Source organism: Cydia strobilella, chromosome 12 (genome assembly GCF_947568885.1).
Source record: "Cydia strobilella chromosome 12, ilCydStro3.1, whole genome shotgun sequence".
NCBI lineage: Eukaryota > Metazoa > Arthropoda > Insecta > Lepidoptera > Tortricidae > Cydia > Cydia strobilella.
The window spans coordinates 16,888,914-16,912,330 of NC_086052.1; the positions used below are offsets into that span (position 1 = coordinate 16,888,914).

Below are 23,417 nucleotides of genomic sequence, written 5' to 3' on the forward strand. Positions count from 1 at the left end.
GATACAGTCTAAGGAAAAAACGTGCCTCGAAAATCAAGAAAATGTTATTCTCGTTCAGAGGGCGCTACTAGCTTTGGCCTACTGTCGTATAGATGGCGTTGACGGTTTCGTTTGTTATTTAACAATATTAACGCATATCAGTGAAAGAACATGGGTCAAAATCATAAAAATAATTAATGCAAATAAAAAATATCATTTATCCATATTTAAATACATTTTATCGTATTTTTATAAATCTTCATTTTTAGTTTTAAAGTGTGTCGACAGATGGCAGTGAATTTACTGGGGTTTCAAAATTTACTATGACAGTACCGCTCTAGTATAAGTTACTCTATGGTAGCAATAAATATGAAAATAAAAATGAAAAAATGTTTATTTCTGTTTAAAAATACAGGTTAATTTACAACCGTTATGATCTAGTAGGTCTCTTGTGACAGGAAATCCTGCCCATCAATACATCAATCACCAAATTTCTCGATACTTTTCCTTATTTCATTTGCAGGTTTGCTTGTGTTTCTTTTATTAATAGTTAAAATAGAACACTAAACCTATTTCAAATAAAATAAAAACTATTGAAATCGGTTTCCATGATAAATAATTATTATTATTCACAACGACGGGACTTAATCGCGTAAGATAAGTTTTAAATTTATCTCCGATTTTTAAAACTCGCGCGCCTAGAAGATATTGATATCAACTTAGCCAGTCTTCTCCGAGACCACGGGGACAACGCTGTCCTTGAAACGTCAGAAGAAAAACTTATTTTACGCGATTAAGTCCCGTCATTGTGAATAATAATGAGTAAAAATCGTGATAAAGAATTATCCCTGTAAACCAATATATATAATTTAAATAATATGTCGGCGTAGCGGGGCTCTGTCAAATGAGCGAGACAAATACCTACGCCTAGGAATTTTATGATCTGTCGGGTATTACGATCGGCCGCCAACGTAGAGGTTACATTATTAGGCCGCAAAAAATAGGTAGCCGATTTTCCGATAGATAGCGCTGTATACAATTATACTTAGCGCCACTTGCACCATTCACTAACCCAGGGTTAACCGGTTAAACATGGAGTTACCAGTTTACCAGTACAATTTGACACTGGGTTTACGGTTTAACGGGATAACCCCGGGTTAATGGGATGGTGCAAGGGCCCTTAGTTATACTACGGGTCAAAAGTCTTTCGTGTTTGTAGTTGCATGAGATAATTAAATACTTTTACGGAACCCTCAGTGCGCGAGTTAAATGAACTCGCACTTGACAGTTTTATTTTGTCATTGTGTAAAAATATGTATATTGGCATCGCGACATAGTAATTTTACCACGGTCCTAACGGACAACTACTTGGAACCGGCTTTCTCTCATTAGGGTGCTTGCTAAACCGATTTTCAGAATCGATTTCCATCATCGTCCCTCTCTTTCGCGCAGATGTTGAATGAAAAGGATGGGATGTAATGTCGAAAATCGTTATGCAAGAACTTTCGAGGTAATTTAAGGTTGACCCTTAATCGGGGTTTTTGCTCTAGTGTGGTAATAATGCGTCGTGGAAAAAGGCAACATTGGAGTGGCATTCGACAAATTTATTAATTTTAAGCTTTTTGCATCTATGTGAAATTCCTTACACGTGTAATGTGCATATATGCTATTTCCAAATAATCTTAAGTTTAAGTTTTTGAAGTAAAACTCTTTAGGCGAGACTTGAGGGTAACTCAGATTTTTTTCTGACGGAAGTAACGCTCAGTAGTGACCTTAGCAGTGACACACGTGTCACACGTGAAAGTGCCAACATATCACCAACGAAGTGTCACTTCAATCGCGCGTAAATAATACACGCACACATTTTGTTTTATTTAATAAAAAAATGTGGATTAATAACGCAAGAATTCCAATTTATAGATTTGCTTTGAAACCGTTGGTTCCTCGTTGTTTTGTTTTCTTTTATTTACTTGTAAATAAATTGAACATGTAAAAGACAGATATCGAAGTTCATAGAGCCTTTTTCTAAAAAGTAATTGTGAGTGGGCAGATGGATCGGGCCTCACTCAACGGTGTAGTAAATGAAACTCAGGTTCCAGGACGACGAGGGTTAAATACCCTTATTAAAGAAATAAAAAGGCACCCGCAACAATACAGGTAAGAGGTTAGCCCTCTGTAGCAGTTATATAAAACACTAGTAGATTTACGATGTAGATAGTCTGGAGGTGCGCTGGGCGACTGGATATGCACTATAGTACTGCACAACACTAATTTATATTATTAAAAATAAATGTTTGAATCACAATTACACCGTAGACGAGATAAGAAGCTTTAAAGTACCTAAGTACGTTAGAATATGAAGATGTTAATCGATCAAAGTTTTAGATCGAACAGAATTAAAACCAGCGATGGGGCTTCCAAGAAATATTTGAATTAAACAAGGGAATTTAGAATGTTAAGTGCCAGAAATAGTATGAAGGTTGATAATGTAACGCTCCGTAATCATCGTAATCCGTAATCGTCATCATCGTTACATTCGTTACAATAATTGACAAATATTGCCATTGAAAAGCAATAGGGTGCGAGAGTGTAACTCTATCGTCTATAATGTCTTCGTACGTAGGTCCTGCCTTCCTTTTATTATATGTAGGCATGGTATAATACAATACCAAACCTGAAAAAGCACGTAGTACCAGCGTAACTACTTAGAACCGAAACGTGACGTGAAAACGTACCGTTCACCCAAGCTTTCAGCACCAAAAACAACAATATCCAAAATCGAACGTTGATATTATTTGTAATAATTTATAACAGTAGCCTTACCACGAGTTGACACTGATCTGACACTGACATATTCTATATTCGCTAGTGAGTGCGCAACTTACTTTCTAGGCATCTCGCTCGTTACAGATTCGAGTCAGCTTAAGTCAGTGCTGTGAAATTGGTTGAAATTTTTGTTTGAATTTAATATTAATTTCTTCCAAGAAGAGTATTTTTTTAAGAAAAGCCATAGTAGTGTTAAAGTCATTAAAAACCAAACATTATCTTTACGTAATTTTAACCTCCGTATATATCCGCATGTCACAGTTATAGAAACAACACAGTAACAAAATACAGGCACATTATTACCTATCTCCAGCCGTAAATAGGATCGCGAAAACAATTTAGAGACAATAAATTCTCGAAGACTTAATTATTTAATTAAACTGTACTTAAGACCCGCGTGCCGGTGACACTTCTTATTGCTGGCTGTATTTGTACTTGAATACATTTTAATAAGAGGATATTAATTGTTACAATTCAATATTTTTATTTCAAGACGGTTAAGTAAATGACAGAAAATACAGAAGCTGTTTTGCTTTTGCTTTGTATAAAGCATAGAGTAACTTATACTAGAGCGGTACTGTCATAGTAAATTTTGTAACCCCAGTAAATTCACTGCCATCTGTCGACACACTTTAAAACTAAAAATGAAGATTTATAAAAATACGATAGAATGTATTTAAATATAGATAAATGATTTTTTTTATTTGCATTAATTATTTTTATGATTTTGACCCATGTTCTTTCACTGATATGCGTTAAAATTGTTAAATAACAAACGAAACCGTCAACGCCATCTATACGACTGTAGGCCAAAACTAGTAGCGCCCTCTGAACGAGAATCAAATTTTCTTGATTTTCGAGGCACGTTTTTTCCTTAGACTGTATCCATCTATAACGGAGTTATATCTATCTTTGGTATAAAGTATCTAACGCTGTAGGCCGAGCACATGATTGGTGCGACAGTATCTCGCCGCGAGATAGACTACCCGTCTTTTACTAACTGTATGAATTAAAGAGGGACGGGTAGTCTATGTCGCGGCGAGATACTCTCGCGCCAATCATGTGCTAGCCCGGCAGGAGTGATGAAGCCCTGTCCTGTTCGCCCTCGGAGTACCCAACTGACGTGAAGTGGCGCAGGATAGGGCAAAGTGGCGTTCTCTAGTGTCAAAGGCCAAAATCCTTTTTCGGTCACTGAGCCAGTTAAGTAAGTTTATATAAAGTAGTAAAGTATTCATGAAATAAAACTATGAAAACGGATTATATCGCGTATATTGAATTTATCCCGACGTTTCGAACCCTTTACAGCGTTCGTGGTCAACGGGTGACTGAGGAAAAATTACAAAGTGCAAAAAAAAGTATTATTTACTTTTGTATATTTGTGTAAAAATTACGTTAAGCCAGGAGACTTTCAGTTACAAAAATTCATATTAAAGTTATAGGCGGACTGTTATTACAATCTGGCAGGTACTTACTATTTAATCTTCAAATGGTATCACGAGAAATATACAAGACGTTTCGTTATCTTGTGGATAAAAATACACTTAAAAAGTTTGTGGAGAAATGTAATTTTTTCTCAATGACAAAATATTACCAAAGATAGATATAACTCCGTTATAGATAGATACAGTCTAAGGAAAAAACGTGCCTCGAAAATCAAGAAAATTTGATTCTCGTTCAGAGGGCGCTACTAGTTTTGGCCTACAGTCGTATAGATGGCGTTGACGGTTTCGTTTGTTATTTAACAATTTTAACGCATATCAGTGAAAGAACATGGGTCAAAATCATAAAAATAATTAATGCAAATAAAAAAAAACATTTATCTATATTTAAATACATTCTATCGTATTTTTATAAATCTTCATTCTTAGTTTTAAAGTGTGTCGACAGATGGCAGTGAATTTACTGGGGTTACAAAATTTACTATGACAGTACCGCTCTAGTATAAGTTACTCTATGATATTACTTAAAGGATCTTCCAAAATGGAGCCCACAAGCATTCTCATTTTATAGGTCTTTTTCGCTGTCTTACAACATGCAGATCCTCGGTACTCTTTGCTGAGATAATACCTACATTTTTAATGATCGCTTTATTTATTCACAAAGCTTTTTGGTTTTTTACTGATCACACATTAACTTCATTAGTACAAGGGTGACTACAGGCAGATTTTCGATTTCAAAGTTTGATTAATTCTGGATTTTAAATACCCCTATATTTTTATCAAGCATAGCTAAGAACCACGCAAGGAGTGTCGCTTCACGTAATAAAACCGGATTGAAATCGGACCATCCGTTTGAGAGCTACGATGCCACAGAACATTGGCGTCAAACTTATAAATAAATAAATAAATAAAATTCGTTTATTTTCAGACAACTCATAGGTCCATAGCATTGTTAGTAAGTTCTTAACTAAAAATTAAAACTAAAAAACACACACAAACACACACTACACACACAACACTTAACACTTAAGTTATAACACAGAACATTGGCGTCAAACTTATAACATTTAACACTTAAGTTATAACACTCCTATTTTTGCGCCGGGGGTTAAAAAAAGGAATTCTTGTCAATAAACAATTAGCCTACCTTTCTACGAAGGCGGAGATGAGATGGGATGAGAAGTGATGTGCAATTGTGCAGTGATTCTTATATTTCTAGTAGCATTTGTTTTTAATTTCAAGAAATTGTAGTGTGTGACACGCTTATCCTCACACACTACTGTAGTGTGTGTGTGGGTAAGGTGTAGTACACACACTACAAAATATGCCTAAGTCAAATTATAAAAATTATTAATTGGATCCCTTCTCCGCTCCGCTGGATCACAATTCACAACCAATCAATGTTATTGGTTGATTCCCGCATGTTTCCTCTCATCTCCGCTTATTTCCGCCTCGGTAGAAAGGCAGTCTTATTCTGGGCCAGCTGCTAAAAAATATGAATAAAATTTCTGAATAGCCCAGGGTTGTAGTTCCCAAAATTGCCTCACGAAGACCCATAAACAGTTTTATGTATTTTTTATGAGTGATATTATCGCTAGTCGCGACATAAAAGTTTTCTCGCAATTCTAATTTGAGGAACTTGTACTTGTGACAAGGCTTGAGATATAGTGACTTGTGTAAATCATGACATCGTGTCATACGTTTTATATAAAGAGGAATACCTACTTTAAATAAGTGGTTCATTTAATGACGAACTTTAAAATAAATAAATACGCTTATTGAAATCGTATTTGTATGTAGTTTTATTTAGTTGTAGCGAATGAAACAGCGCGCCAAATGTATCTGCTACCCTATATTACTTTTCAAAATACGAGTAAATATTATATATCTCGACGGCTTGCGTCCAACAGTATATAGTAACGGCCAATAATATATCACCTCCATGTTTTTACGGTATAACTTTTTATATATATTTGTGAGTGACTTCCACCTCACTGCTTTAGATAGTCTAGTAGTAATTGTACGGGCGATGAGAAAAATTGGTCTCATGTAGTGGTTAACTCATAGAGGTTTTTATCAATGTATTGGTAACTTCATTTTTTTTACTAGAGGTATTTTAGTAATATGATGAGTATTGTAATTTACAGTATTTCATTCCAATATTTATCATATATTTGTATAAAATGAATAGTAAAATATGCAATCTACAAACTAACCTATATTTCTTACAAGCTCATACAAAAACACTCAAAGGTGATTTATTATTGGCCGGTACTGTATATGCAACAGTTTAATTGTTCTATAAGTATATAGAGACATATAATTTTTGGTAAGCTATCTGAGATCGCTATTTTTGATGCTGACTGTAGAAATAATAATAGACACACAAGCAACAACAAAACAAAAAAACAACAACAAGAAACAAGAAAAGTTTTCCAAGTATTATCGTTTCGGGAGAAGCAATGAATAACGCTTTTGTTTGATTGGTGCGTTCGATATTTGATAATTGCATCAAATCCAGTTGATATTTTTGAATTTCGAATAGGCCTCCAGATTTGTAATATTTTTGAGACCGAACTCTTCCCCGAAAACACCAATTGATATGAACACGCATCGTTTAAAAAAATTAAAAACTAAGCATAAAGGTAGTTACTAAAGAAACTGCACATTCAATAATAAATTTTGCAATCTTTAATATAAAATAAAACTATGAAAACGGATTATATCGCGTATATTGAATTTATAATACATCCCGACGTTTCGAACCCTTTACAGCGTTCGTGGTCAACGGGTGACTGAGGAAAAATTACAAAGTGCAAAAATACCCACATACTAAAATGGGTATTTTTCATGAGTAACTATCGCGGTAACCGAAGACAATATAATCTTTAATAGGTACTTTTACTTTTATACAATAACATTCTGAGATAGATTTAAGCAACCACGTGTCATATTTAACAAAAATTGTCCGTTACATCTCAGCCAATACAAATACCTCAAGCTCGCAAAAAGCACCTAAAATTAAGTGGAAGTTACAGGCACGTTTTGGATGGAGTTTTCTGAAAAGAAAAAAAAAAAAGAATTCCGCCTTGTTACCCCGCCATTTACTCTTAAACTCTATGCAAAAATGTGTCCGAGCCAGAACCATATTTTGTTTCGTTACGTTATTCCAATTTGTGTGTCTTAATTTGTTTTCTTGTTTTTGATTTATGTTTTGTATCGAGCATTGTGGCGGTGCTGTTGTTTGCAATTACTGTAGGTACTAGGTAAGGTACCTATTAACATTTCAAAACTAAACTATTTCTGACTAGCTTCTTCCCAGAATTTCGTCTGCGTGGAATGAAGATAAATGATATACCTAAACTATCATATGTCCTTCCCCGGGCCTAAAACTATCTCCATACCAAATTGTATCTACTTAGACCGGTTCAGCGGTTTAAGCGTGAAAAGGTAACAGACAGACAGACAGGGCTACTTTTATTAGTAGGGATAGAGATGCAGAAAGTGGAACATTTCTTATATTAAGTACTAGATTAAATAGATTTTTAATACAACTGAGAAGAAATCTTCATCATGCTTAAGAATTATATTATACATATGTGCATATTACAAGGGCGTTGTTTTGATAGTCCGCTCATAGTAGTACGTTTTAGGAGTTTCAATAAAAAAAAACTTAAAGTAATAAATCGTTATGAACTCGTATACAAAAATACAGGCTCAAAATGATTAAATGAACGATTTCTTTTTCATTTACCGAAATATTTAAAAATTATTAAACGAAAAACTTCCATTTTACTCATGACTCATGGCTTTTGGTGTCGATTCATAAACAACGTAACATGGGTGCCGATTTTTGAAAATCTCAGCGATTTAAATCCATTTGTTTTCAAATGCATACTAACTTAATGCGCGTTGCAATGTCAACGGGCAGTAACCTAACCCCAAATACTGCCTTCTCATTCTAAAACAGCGTATGTCTCTGTTAAATCGTTAAAGACTTAAGTTCTTTAAGTTTCTAGAATTAGTTACAGCCACAACCGAAATAATCGTCGCTAAAACAATAACCAAGAAACCCACGCCAAAATAATAACTAACAAGAAAAAAACTAAGCAGAAAGTTCCAAAAGCGCATCTGCGCGGGCGTGGGAGGGGGAGTGCGCAGAGGAGGGTGCGCGGGCGCGGCGGCGTTGCCAAAAATCTAGTCAAACTGGCTCGTATAGTGCAACGCACTTCGGCAAAGGTGCGTGCGGTTAGGGAATGCAAGGAGAGGGTGATGGAGATTTTCAGGAGCATTTGGTAAATGTTTCTCTTTCTCAAAAGGGTGTCTTTTTATTTTAGTCGTGTATTGTTGTCAGAGTGGACGTGTTTGTCGTGATAAAGATGATAATGTTGCTGTGGTCGCTACGAGTAGGTACATGATTGTCTTTAATACTAGTTGCTTTTACGATGCGCCTTCATCTAGTGAAAAAATTTGCTGTCTCGGGCGAGGCTCGAACTCGGGACTGGATAATTTTCCATTTTTTATTTACATATTTCTAAGCTTTGTAGTATCATTTTCAGACGTTCTGCTTAATACAAAATTAGAATAGTCTACAATTTTAATTTTGCTATTTTTATTCAATTATTGCACGTTGAAAAATTTTAGTAAAAGTGTAGAAAAATTAAATTCTTGCATTATATTCCTTAATGTTGCAAATGAGCGCCTAAGAAGGTGAAGTAAATTTTATGGAATTAATTAACGTATCAGTATAATTATTTAAGTAAAATTTTTGTTTGTGTCTATTAATATTGCGGATTTTTTATTTCAACGATGAATAGCAATAGCTGAACTGAATAATATTTATATTACCTTCCATAAATATATTTTGCATACATAATGCGTACAATAGGAACACACTCTTTCTTCATTTTTATTTCTCCACAAACAATCTTCGAAATTCTCTTCTGCTGAGCGCTCGAAAGTAGAGGATATACAGTTATCAATAGGGTTGGCAACTGTCAAAGGTTTGCAGAGATGGTGCCATCATAGCTTGCCCCTTTTTCTATGCGATTTGGCTTAAAGAGCTGGCATCCAGGGCATTACAAAAATAAAAATTTGACACAATTCTAGGGATTGATAGGGCAAGCTATGCTGGTGCCATCTGCTAATTATTTCGACCGGCCAACCTCATTTAAAAAAAAACATCTTCAAGCTTATAAACGCGTTCCGAAAAACATCTCCACACCTCCCCTGTCCAGTCGTTAGATCTTCGTACATCGAGAAGTAGGTGCATCTAAAAAGTGCAACTCGACGGCCGAAAACCGAGCCGACGACCGGCCGACGACCCCTTAGACTTTAGGCACCTAGGTGTTTAAATTCAAGTGCTGGTCGTTATCTTTTTTTGGTCGCTTGATGTATGTGTGAGTGCGGTGAGGAGAAAAATATTTTGGGAGACTAGGTTTTGGGTGTGTGGGTTTTGAGTTGCAATGTTGAGGGAGATGGTGAAGTGTTCAGTAGGACATTAGGTATCAGGCTGTTTAGGGATTGTTTATTAGATATTTTAATGAAGAAGTTGAAATAATTGATAAAGGGTCTAATGTGTCGAGGTGAAAAGGAGGGAGAGGGATTTTTGTGTTATTAATGAGTTTTGAAATAACAATGTAATAGTTAATTCGTATTGTGCGACGTATTCAAATAATGTTCATAGAGATGTCGATTGCGTATCATATAATTTTATAATATATTTTGAAAATACATGAATAGTTTAATATTTGAGTTTTAAACACAAAAGCATTTTTTACTTCGACATATTATTGATAATTTTAACAAATGTTTGCGTTTGTCTATGAAAGCTAAAGGAGAATATTTTGAAGAAATACGTTTTAATTTAGTTAAATCATCATAGTATGGATGGTATAGAAAGGATCGCAATCTCTTATGGCAGAATTATTGTAAAAGTGACCGCGTTAAGCTTTAAATAATAGTTCCTAATCTCTCCGGTGGCGCTAGTTAGGCTCTGGGACATGAGTATAACATGAACCATATAAGGCCACAAATAACCCGACCAAATTACGTAGGTTGTTTTTGGTAGTATTTCGGTGTATGGTGGCGCCGCCTAATTACTGTTGTTTGATGGACACTTTTCATACATAGAGATTTGGCTCCTTTATACAGTCTCCATGCATCATAGTTTTAATTTTTAAAGACATTTTGTAAAAGACGTGCAAGTAAGAAAAAAAAACCTAAAATTCTACGTATTTTTGGGTAACAATTTTAATTAAAATAATATGAACAGTAAAATAAACATAATAAAAACCGGACAAGTGCGAGTCGCACTCGCCCACCGAGGGTTCTGTACTTTTAGGGTTCCGTACCTCAAAAGGAAAAAACGGAACCCTTATAGGATCACTCGTGCGTCTGTCTGTCTGTCTGTCTGTCTGTCCGTCTGTCACAGCCTATTTTCTCCGAAACTACTGGACCAATTAAGTTGAAATTTGGTATACATATGTAAGTTTGTAACCCAAAGACGGACATGTAACGTAAACAAATAAATTTTAAACACGGGGGCCACTTTTGGGGGTAAAATGTGAAAATTAAAAAATAAAGTTTTTCAAACTATAACGTGTTACATATCAAATGAAAGAGCTCATTGTGAGAATCTCAAATATATTTTTTTTAATAATTTTAGGAGAAACAGTTTAGAAGTTATTCAAAAAATAGGCGAAAAATGACCAATCCCCCCCTTTTATCTCTGAAACTACTAGGTCTAAAATTTTGAAAAAAATACACAAATCGATCTTTACCTATATCACACATCACAGGAAAACCTATTAGAAATGTGCAGTCAAGCGTGAGTCGGACTTAATTACTTAGTTTTTGATCCGACCCGTACGGGTTTTTTAAAGACATTTCACTCACGTTTCGCATAAAAAATACATTTGTTTAAATTGTGTAATGTACGGAACCCTTGGAACGCGAGTCCGATTCGCACTTGGCCGGTTTAGAAATACATCATCTGTAAAAATTTCAACTGTCTAGCTATCACGGTATCATGAGATATAGCCTGGTGACGGACAAATGGACAGACAGACGGACAGAGGAGTCTTAGTAATAGGGTCCTGTTTTTACCCTTTAGGTACGGAACCTTAAAAAGGAATACGTTCTTATTTTACATGATGATAATAGACGTCATAGACGTATCAAGCAGTAATAAGAACAAATGCACTATTTAAAACAAGAATCATCTAATAAAGTTCAAACGAAATAAATTAAAAAAATATTATCAGGCAAGAAATCCGATGTCGACCAATGTCTGAAGACCTACTCACTGAGTCCCTCAAATGAGTCGTAAAAAAGTCTTCACTACTATCCTCGATGGCTTAAGGGTCAATTGGTTTTGGTTCAGCCAAATAATACCTTTAAATTATGGACACTGTTCCAATTGATAGGAATTTGCGATGCAGTTTTTGAAATATTCAGTCTTGAGATTTTCATAGACACTGAAAAAGACAGGCAGGGTGATATGAACGCGAGAGGAGGAGGAACAGGGGGCTTAACCAAGATGACAGACGTAGGTATATCGACAAACAATAAAGTTCTGGTTTCCTAGGATAGCGGTACCATCATATAGCGGCCGTCTCCATACAAAATAACACGGCTAAATATGGATGGAGTAGTATTAACTAACTTGGCGGTTTCACTCACGTATTTTTAGTCACTCGCGCGACATGTGTCGGAGAGCCTAGGTCTCCATTTTCAAGCACTAACGGCGCGTCGCAGTACGTGACTCTCACCCGTCGTGACCGCTACTCACTCAGGTACTGTTAGTGCTTGAAAATGGAGACCTAGGCTCTCCGAAACATGTCGCGCGAGTGACTAAAAGTACGTGAGTGAAACCGCTAAGCTAGTTAAGTTAATATGTCTCACGATAGTTTAAATTCGATTGGAGTAGTATTACTAGGAAAACAGAGCTTAAATGAAAATTAAAAATATATCGGGATGACAGAAGCTACGAAAAGTCAGGCGACTATTTCCATACATTATTTAAGTTTCGATCGGCGTTTTCTATTAACAATTAGAAAAGCTGTACACTGATTACGCAATTTGTAACTGATTTCTCTATTAAAAACTGTATTGATTATGAAGAAAAGTATGAGCGTATGCAAATGCTTTTACTGCTATCTGAAAGCATGTTTTCCTTTTTTACACATAGGTAAACAGTTTTGTTTCCTGATTTTCACTGCAGATTGCAGAAGTTGTGATAGTTGAATATTGCATAAATAAAAGTGTCAGGGTAATTTGTAGTCTTTCGGAAAACCTTGCAAAGTTATTTCTACAACTGGACCATTTGCAAAAAACAGTTTGATAACGCATCGCAATGTATCGCGGTGCTCTTATGACGTGAAACATTACGTGGGCGAAGGTGAACGATTCGTCAATAGGTACAAGTTATTAATAGCTTCGAAAATGCAAACGGCAGTTTTCTTTGTGTTGCAATCCTTTTTGGGTCCAAGGCTGACGGAGAGAAAACGGTTTTTTGTAGCCTAAGATTAAAAGCCAAAGGTCAAAGGAACTGGCAGTAAAGTTCAAAGAAGTTAGCGCCTTAAACTACTTATGTGTTTTAGTTTCCTACCTATTGTATCAAAAACTGTTTTGATGTTAAAAACAAATGTCACCGCTGTTTTACCATAATTTTTTTACGATAAGCAATTGAAATTTAAGTTTAAATGGATTTGTTATACAATTTTCATTCTGATATTTGACTCTCCATTCCATAAATAACGATACTTTTGCCAAAATCCCTTGGCAGAAATGAGTGCCTTTCATCCCTTGGTTAACAATCTACTATAACGGCGGCATAAATATTGTTGATAATTTCAACAAATGCGGAACGTTTGGTTTGTGTATCCACGTTAAAGGAGAACATTTTTATAATAATACGTTTTGTTTGTAGTTTTGTAGTTTTAAATAATTTTAAATTATATTTTGTAAAAGATTAAGCAAGAATATCATTCTTTAAAATAATGTATCTTCGTATTTTTAGGTAATCCTGTATTTGCACTTATTGTTTTTGTTTTACCCTTGCCCTAAAAACAAAAGAATACATCATGCTGCCCTTGGGAGCTTTAGAGCCTTCGAGACTACATTGGGGGACTATTACAGATTGATTTATTGAAAAGGTTGTAATACATTTAGCGTCAAATACTTTGTAGCAACCAAAGTAGTCAAATAGTTCGGTACACCATATATTTAGTATGGTGTACCGAACTATTTGGCCACTTTGACTGCTACAGAGTATTTGAGGGGTACACGGAAAGAACATGTCTCTGTGTAGTCACTGTGACAACATTTTGAGTTATCGCTGTTTGAAAGGAACGATGTAGGTAATTAACCATATTATTTTCGTGTAGTAGTGATTTTAAAGTGAGAAAAAAAGGAGTTATATTTATAATTGCAGCGGTAACAGAAGATGTAACTAATAGTTCATTGAGGGCTCTATATTTTGAGATTAAAATCTCATTTACGAAAAAAAGTGACTAGACATGTTCTTTCCGTGTTCCCTTCATTTGACGTTGAGTGTACTAACACGAAATTGTTCCTAATATACTTTACAAAGCAATCAACCGATTTTTAATGCAGTAATATTTGTAATTAGTAACCATGAGGCTGATTTTGGAAAACGAATAAAATTTTGGAATAAAAAAACCGTTTCTTAGTATCAGCATGTTCCACGATGACTTACCGATTTGACGAAGGTTCGGTAGAATGACTGTCACCACGCTACTCCTTGTTTAGCAATCCTTTACAAAGTGTCCCAATTTAAATTTCGCCGCCGACTATCAGCAAGATTCGGGAAATGAATTAGAGATTCACTAGAAATAGTAAAAGATGTGACGTCCCACAGGTAAAGGTACCTTATGGCGGATGGCGCTTACGCTATTATTAACGCCGCTCCAATCAATATTTGATGGCGCTTACGTCGCATTTGCAGCGCATTTGCAGCGCTATGCGACGTAAACGCCAGTCGCTATAAGGTACCTTTATCCGTGGTACGTCACATATTCTTTACTATTTCATATCTAGTGAATCTCTAATTCATTTCCCGAATCGCGCCGATTTCTTTTTCTAGGCACGCAATGTTTATCTTGTCTTGACTAAAATGTGAGATAGAGTTGTCTGATGTTGAATATAAATAATTGCTTCATTTTATTTTATCAAATTATTTTTCACATCACCTATTCGGAAAAGGGCTTTTTCTTTCCCGCTAGGAGAGATCAAAGTGGCACATTTCTTCCCTGCTAGGAGGGATCAAAGTAGCACTTTTCTGTTCTAGGACATGTTTTTTTTTTCTTTTTTGCATACATTTTTTTAGGTTAAATAATATTTTGGAACATAACAGTTTCGTCATAGGTGATGTGAAAAGCAGTATGTGTTACATGGTAGCAATAGTTATTTGTTATACAAGGGTGCAAAGTTGTATTTTACCCGCGAGTGTAGAATTGAAACACGAGAAGTAAAATACATTTGTGCCCGTGTGTAACACAAAACTTTTCACCTCACTATAGCGAGGAAAGTGCATCATCCACAGGCGTTAGATCATCTTCATCACTGGAATCACTCATTTCTTTACGATATTATAACAGAAAACTCTGGAAGTTGTGTATTTTTACGCGAGTCGGTGAGAAAAGGTTTTAAGTAAAAAAATTGTTGACAATGTTGACATTTCTGATGTATGAAATGTCAGCAATGCGTTTTGAAATTGCATCGACTCAACTTGTGCGTTCAGAATTATATTTAACATCATTATAAAAAAACAAACGTTTCTTATGGAATTTTAAGGTTTATGACTTAAAATCATTAAATAAAGCTAAATTTGGTATTTTTTATTAGATTCTCAAACCATTTATTTAATGATAATTAATATCGAACGAACCATTATCATGAGCGTTTTACGTTTTGTTATCTGTCAAGCTACTTAAACACGCTCCATCCAAGGTCAAATTACTTTCCCCACTAGTGGATAAAACGCGTTTTTCCCCGCATGTATTAAAGAATAAACGACAACTTTCCGAGCTAGTGAGGGGAAAAATTATTTCCACCTTGGGCGTTAACACTTGACAACTTTGTTCCCTTGTGACACAATCTACTATTCTTCTGTTGGGGCCCTAGCCAAGATGATGATTAAAAGTGCTTGTTGCTAGGCCTATTTGAATAAAGAATATTTTGACTTTGACTTTGATAGATCGTTGGTAGAAAAAGTCAATCGAAACATACATAAATAATGTATACAAATAGGCACGTGATTATCGCAGCATCTGTTAGGGCTTCTGGCCGCGTAGCCAACGTGCCAGTCGTTAACGCTTCGTAGCGATCGAAACGCAACTGTCACTGTCGCACTAATAAGGAAGAGTGATAGAGAGACACAAAGCGTTTCGTTGTCGTAGCGATAGCGATTGTCATTTTGGCTAGGCCGGCTGATCAGCTAGGAAACCCATTATTTTCGATTTGCTTGATCCCAACTTTATCAGGCAATATCAAGTTCTCGTTTAAGCAATATTCCTTCTTTTATTTATAGAATCACCGCTCTTTGTTAGTGCCAACTCAGTCGATAATACAAACAGTCTGAGAGCCAAATGGAATATAGCTATTGTACCAAAAATGGACACTTAGGTTATCCATTGTAGCATTGCTATAGGCTTAACTGACATTTAGTCTTATTACCAATGCATATGTTCCAGCGATAGTTAGAAATGTTGCTGTGAGTGCTGGTAATTTACATTAATTAATTATTTTTTTTATATGGAAAGCCACTAGTTATCAATAGTAGGTATATTAATTTAATGTAGTAGCCGGAGATAGTTGGATGTTCTTTAAATTCATGTTATTATTGTGGCACAAAGTTGTCACATTAAGAACTAAGTTTCTTGCTCTTCCTTTGATATGTAATCAAAAAGAAACGAATACGATTGTATAACTTCTAACATTCTTAAATACATATTTGTATATAAATATGAATACTATATGCATAATAATATATCACGTGTTGTGACGTTAGTGACTAAAAATATGTAGCAAAAACCATAAAAAATCTAAAAAAAATTAGTTAAATAGGCGTACGTTAATAGTATTAATACAACAACAACAACAATGCAACAATGTGTGAGTGTGCATGTGTTTACGTGCAAACCTTAGATATATGTATAATAAATTATTTTAAAACGGACCACTCACGTATTATTAAGTCGAATAGCTCGACATGTTTCGGTCCAATTTACGAGGACCGCCTTCACGGAGCAAATATGTTTGAGTCGGAATTTAATATGTTTGAGTTTCACGGGAGTTTTATACCTTAGATATAACAATACTAACGTAGATAATAAGATGATGAGCTATTATGTTACTAACCATGTATTATGAATCTTTGTTATTTGAAATAAATGATTATTGAATTGAATTAAATTGAATAACAAACATCGACCTTTTCCTTACCTGATGGCCTGGCCAAACTGAGGATGACCTCCCAGCCTACATATTGACGGCAGCGCCAATGATCGTCATTTATTTTAGTTGATAAATGATGGCCCACTTTGAATCTTAAGGCGGCTGTCGGTCGAATGATACCAGTTCTGTCGCTGTAACTTAAAAAGGCTTAAAATTTATGTATTACGTTTAAACAAAGCCCTTTTAAACCTGAAATGAGTTTGGGAACAGAAATCAAGGGCTCTATATGTGGTAGGTATTAATGATGTCTTGGCCTCGTTTAACGAAAGCTTGTAACTTGTAGTACATATGAAATCTTTTTTTTAATTCCTTTTATAAGAGTTTCATTGATTTTGAAACTAGCAGAACTGGAAGTGTAAATTATTTGAGGACTGTAATTTTAACAGACTTTGTGACGGAATTTTTACTCATGTTCTTATATAGCATTGAAGTAGCCAGAGTGTAGTACTGAACTGAGGTATATTATTGTTATTTGTTAATGCTATAATAACATCACCTTTTCATAAACATTTCCTAAAATGAAAGATTATTAGTTACTAAATTAGAAATAGCTAATAACAATTTTATATACAGGAGTAATCCTTTAGATACCAAAAAACTGAAATTTAGGTCAAAGTTCTCGAGAACATAATCATCACTTCCTGGATGGATAAAATTTTGATTTTGACAGAAAGTTTTCATTCCAACAACTCAAAAATTAAGTACGGCATCTGGTATCAGTCCGTTCAGTATCCAGTGCCCTTAAAATTATAACCCTATACCCAAAATATCAAAAATGAAAGATACATACCTTGTCCACAGCTCAAAGCACCCAGCGAGGACACCAGAGACGGAGTACCCGTGGACAGCACCCCGGCCAACGGGTCCATCATCACCATGACCTTGAAGAACAACCATCTCATTGTTGAGACTGAGGAGAGGAATGTAAGTATGATCTTAGGTGAACAAATCAAACAAAACTGTTTATCCGAAATAGGTGGTTTATTGAGGTTGGTTAAACAAAAACATGACAGAATACTTATACAATCTAAGAAAAATCTTAACACCGCGATGTACAGAACAGCGCGGAGGGAACAGCGCCATCTAGCGGGACATTGGTACACTTTGCTATACAAGTTGTACAGGAGGGTTGCTAATTATGTATCCGGAAAAGCAAAAAAATAAAAATCTATAGTCATACATGATGATTTAGAAGACGTGAGCAGGATTAACACTGCGCATTTCGTTAATTACAAGCAACTGTCTCGTATCAGTATTAGTGAGATTAACGTTATTTTTTTAGTCGCGTTAAAAAAAAAGTTATTAAGTTATTTACGACATGCATGGTCGCCCTACAATTAGAATAACTACAAAACTATCGATATTCTTTGTCAAATTGAGTGTCATCACTTCAGCACTGTCATCATAGTCTGGTTACATGTAGACTATATAAAGGAGCCAAATCTCTATGTATGAAAAGTGTCCATCAAAAAACAGTAATTAGGCGGCGCCACCATACACCGAAATACTACCAAAAACAACCTACGTAATTTGGTCGGGTTATTTGTTGCCTTATATGGTTCATGTTATACTCATGTCCCAGAGCCTAACTAGCGCCACCGGAGAGATTAGAAACTATTATTTAAAGCTGAAAGCGGTCACTTTTGCAACAATTCTGCTATAAGAGATTGGCATCCTTTCTATACCATCCATATCTGGTTACTTTTGGAAACTCATATCTCACTCAAGTTTGACAGTTTATTTTCTTCATAATCAAAATGCTGTCATTATGGTTAAAGAGGTCAGGTACCTGGCTTGCGCCTAAACGGTGGCTGCAGGTCCGGGTTTATTATTAGTTTTCCTTCTTTTTTGAGACTAGGTGTCAACGTGCACCCTAACCCTAAACCGGCGCGCGTGTATAAGGATTGTTATAAAAGTCAAAGAAGCGAAAGAGGTATGTCAGGATCGTAGCAAGTGGAAATCCCCGGACCCGGGTATGTCCTTAAACTACGTCCAAAAGAGAGGTATGGGCACTGTGAATGACATCTCGCTTTGTGTGGTAGGGCACAGGACAGCGGATGTCATTCCAGATCTAGAGCAGAGCCCAACTGGGGAGGTACCTCCACCATACAGAAAACCGCAGCCAAATAACACTAGACCCTACTAATAGGTTGCCAGAGCTCGAGGGAGAGGAGTGTTAGGGTCGGCAACGCGCATGTAACTCCTCTGGAGTTACAGGCGTACATAGACTACGGAGACTGCTTAACATCAGGCGGGCCGTATGCTTGTTTGCCACCGACGTAGTATAAAAAAAAACCGTGGTCTCTGCCTACCCCTCCGGGAAATAGGCGTGATTATATGTATGTATGTAGGTCTCAACGTCTCGGGGCTTAGTGTTTCATAAGACACTTCGGCCGTAATCCGTTAGTCGCCTCTTACGACACCCTCGGAAAGAAAGGGGGACGCAACTTACATAATGTATGTTAGGTATGGTAATAGTCACGTGGTATCTCGTAGCATGTGTCATCGCGATTCTTACGTTTTTTTCTTTCGTTTTTCGTTTGTCGATGTACAGTCGCCATCAGAAAAATCGGAGCGGCCAAGGTGTTCACAATATCTGAACACGCACTCTAACGCCCTGACAATAGGGGCGTGTTCAGATATTTGTGAGCGCCTTAGCCGCTCCGATATATCTGATGGCGACTGTAGGATTTTCATCTTGGCTAGGTACAGTCGAAGGCAAAAATATCGATGACAAAAATATGTGAACACGACTTTATTGTCTAAGGTGTAAGAGCGTACACATATTTTTGAAACTGGGAATGTATATATATTTATGCCCTTGACTGTACACTGGGTAGTTCTAGTCTAAGTTTATCATGGTTGTCAATGTGTCACGGGCAAACCTCGCAACGGAGCTAGCAGCAAAACCGTAGCATATGCAATTTTGTGTCAGGGTTAGCGATTACGAGGGTGTGTTGGTAAAAAACCAAAACGACAATTAAGTTCCGAGATATTGATATAAATTCCTTCAAATTCAAATTCAAAATTCAGATTTATTTGTTCAACATAGGTAAGTTCTTCCTTCTGTACCGTAAAATAAAACTGAGGATCGAGTTGTCATACAGTTTTAAGTTTAAAAAGGAAAAACGGAAACCCAGATTAGAACTGTGTTGCATCTTGTAATACTATACTCTTAACCCTTTTAGTACCGTCCGCACTTGGACAGATGGTTCCATACGAAGACGACAAAGCGTCATGGCGTGTCCCAGGAGTTGGAGACCAAATGAGGTGGCTATCCCAGAAACGACCAAAAAGGACCCTCTTCCGATATAACCCGGTTTAATTTTCTGTAAAATGAAATAAATTTACATGTCGATATCAATATTAAATGCGTTTCAATGTGTCTGTTATTTTGTTTATAAAATCACGTTATTTGTAGGGTTCCGTACCCAAAGGGTAAAAACGGGACCCTATTACTAAGACTCCGCTGTCCGTCTGTCCGGCTGTCCTTCTGTCTGTCACTAGGCTGTATCTCATGAACCGTGATATCTAGACAGTTGAAATTTTCACAGATGATGTATTTCTGTTGTCGCTATAACAACAAATACTAAAATCAGAATAAAATAAATATTTAAGTGGGGCTCCCATACAACAAACGTGATTTTATTGTCGTTTTTTTTGCGTAATGGCACGGAACCCTTCGTGCGCGAGCCCGACTCGCACTTGGTCGGTTTTTTCGTATTATTTTTAAATAATATAGAATATTTATTTCTTGAAAGTATGAAAACAAAGAAACAATATTTTTTGTACTTTAATTTGTTCGGGGTACTGATAACCCTGACGTACAACTGCCACAGATTTGCTACTTCGGTTGCGGGGTGTGGTCATGGCTATTAAAGATACTTTTTCATTCATTATCGTATACATAGTATACATACTCAGGCGCAAAATTGTATGGCCAAGAAATTGTTATACAGTTTGTACTATACCTATGTGAAAATGTAGTTTTCATGAAAAAAAAAAAAACTATGAATTAAATCTTTAACGAATCTACTGTTTAAGCATTAAAACAGTAGATTCGTACCTATTTTATTACCTTTAACATGTTTTTAATGGAAAGTTGTGCGCAATGTCTGTTTGTGATCTTCAATATGGTTTGCATTTATATCTTCGTAATTCGTGATAATTAGATAAATATAAGATAATATTACATTAGTTTAGTTAGCTATTATGTATCATAACACGACTGACACGTTTAGAAATTTAATAGCGTATTCTCTTTTACTTAATAAAAGCTACTGAAAGCAAGACCCAATTACGATTATTATTTACAACGACGGATTTACTAAATCGCGTAAAATAAGTCCCGTCGTTGTAAATAATAATGAGTAAAAATCGTGAAAGTTTAAACCAATTACGATTGTTCCAAACTGAAACGTTCCTCTTGTGATACTGTAGGTAACTAAATTAAATACTTCAGCCAATTTGCTTCTTCTTATTATTACGAACTTCTTACAAAAGTTAAATTGAAGTTCGAACCTCTGTTCATTATTCTTTTCAACTTTAGCGAAGAAGAAAACATTAAGGTTGCGCCGTGTAACTTTGGTTTTTGAACTTTCATTAAATTTGCAAACTTAAGAGCATTAACTAATCGTAAATAAAGTCATAATAGCGAGTTTATCGACGACTCGAGCCAATAAAAAGATAGTAAATTCAAGATTATGTGTTTCAGGATATAACCAAAAACGGGCGCGAGACGAAAATGAAGTACTCTCCCGACAACGATGGAATTTTCGTCGTCGAGGTCCAACAGTCCACGGCATATCGTCCCAACAAGTCGTTGCAGAACTCCCCCCCTCATGACCCTCAGATCTCCACCAATCAGGCGCTCATCCATCGAGTGCCAGAAGAACCAGAACCAAAAACAATCGAAGAAGATAACATCAGTGGAAAATTAAGAGAAAAGGCCCTCGCCTTATCAAGTACCGGACTATCGATATCAGATCTAAGTATGTCTTCCGTTGGTTCCCACAACGTCAGCTACTCCTATGGAAGCCAAATTGGCTACGAACAAGGCCCTTTCGGGTACCCAATATACGCAGGCTACGATATACCTAAAGAAGATATTGGAGATGGTATTATCCATGACAGCTCAAGAGAACCTCTCATTACAAAAACCCCTACAGACCCAGACAAGCCTGTAGTCACAGCAGCTATATTCAAACAGGATTCAATTATTGGCAATGATGCGTTGCAAGGCCCTGGATATTGCATCGAAGGCTCTACTGACGGACCTTTGCTCTCCGACGTCCAAGCAAGGGAAGTCAGCTTGCAACATATACATGATCAAATGGAGAAAAAATTAGAAAACGGGACAACAGTTATCGTCTCAGAAAAAATTGAGAGCCCAAAAAATACTTTCAACAGAGCCGATAGTCTGCCCGTGCGGTTAGAAGAAGAGAAAGTTCCAGATGTGATAGAGAAGAGTGTGGTGATGGAGACTATTAAAGAAGACGACGCACCGTCGAAAGATGCGTTGAAAGACAAACGAGCTTCACTTCCTATTATAAGAACAGAGGTGTACGAGTCTGTTAAAGATGCAATAAGACCCTCAGGTTCTCCTAAATTTGAGAAGTTTTCCAACGACATCTCTTCGGGAGACGCTGATCTCCCGCCACCGATGATCACCATAACTGAGGAAGAATGTGGCAAGTCTGAAAATGGTAGTTAATTAAGCTTTGAAATTCCTAAATTCTATCTATGTAAATAGATGTAAGTTAAATTGTGATTACAATGGTAAAGGAGATTTAAATAAGTAATCGGTACCAAAGTATCTTAGGAAAGAGTACTGTAATTGGAAGCACGTTGCCTAGTGTAGCATCTAAGTAGTCTTCGTATTTTGATTTTCTTTTCTTTGAAGATAAATTACTTACTTTGTCAATTTAATCAAGGAAATAGTTTTTGGAATTATCCAGTGATTTAGGGACTAAATTGTAAAGATTTGTTATTGGAATACTGGAAGAATCTCAATTCATAGTACGAGCATAAAGTTTAAGACTTGCTTTACTGCAATTGCGAGAGCCAGAGATAAGATAAAAAATATAGTAGAGAATTAAAATATGAAAATTCTTTACATTTCGAAAATAAACTGAAAAGTTGTGTATGAATTGGACGTATTTATGCAAACGGGAACCAACCCACACCAAATACTCATTGAAAATCAAACCTTAATTTTAAAACAATGTAGTGAATATTTGAACGAGTATTTGGTGTGGGTTGGTTCCCGTTTGCAAAAATATATCCAATTAGTGGGAGACAAATTAGCACCCCATATTGTAGATATTGAATGTAAACTAGGTTATTATCAAAATATTTAAAGTTATAACAGTAGGTAGCGATCTGAAAGAATATGTAGATTACGGTATTGATTTGGGATCCCATTTTTGTTTGGTATTTCATGATGTTCATGGACACTCAGAACTGATCGTCTGCTGGCGTGTATGTTTGCAATGAGGTAAACGAATCGTCAGTCAAAAGTACTGATGTGCCGTCAGAAACTTTCCGAAATTGAGAAGTTTGCACATGGTAGAATTTCAGGAACATCTCAAAAGTTTTTTGGTAATAGAAAGTTTCCATTAACAAAATGAAAGTTTCCTTTGTTTCCTGTAAAATTTTCCTAAAATTTCCGATTTTCTTAAACATTTTTGAAAT

General features: G+C 35.9%; 1 protein-coding gene across 2 annotated transcripts in view; it reads left to right on the top strand.

Annotated features, from left to right (window-relative positions):
* LOC134746298 (uncharacterized) overlaps window positions 1-22,820 on the top strand; it is a 103,107-nt gene extending 80,287 nt beyond the window's left edge. For both annotated transcript variants that reach the window (XM_063680672.1, XM_063680673.1), the window contains exons 5-6: window positions 17,526-17,648; window positions 21,439-22,820. In XM_063680672.1, the coding sequence (XP_063536742.1) occupies window positions 17,526-17,648; window positions 21,439-22,437 (1,122 nt within the window). In that variant the 3' untranslated portion in view covers window positions 22,438-22,820. The remainder of the gene's footprint in view (window positions 1-17,525; window positions 17,649-21,438) is intronic.
* The last annotated feature ends 597 nt before the right edge of the window (window positions 22,821-23,417 follow it).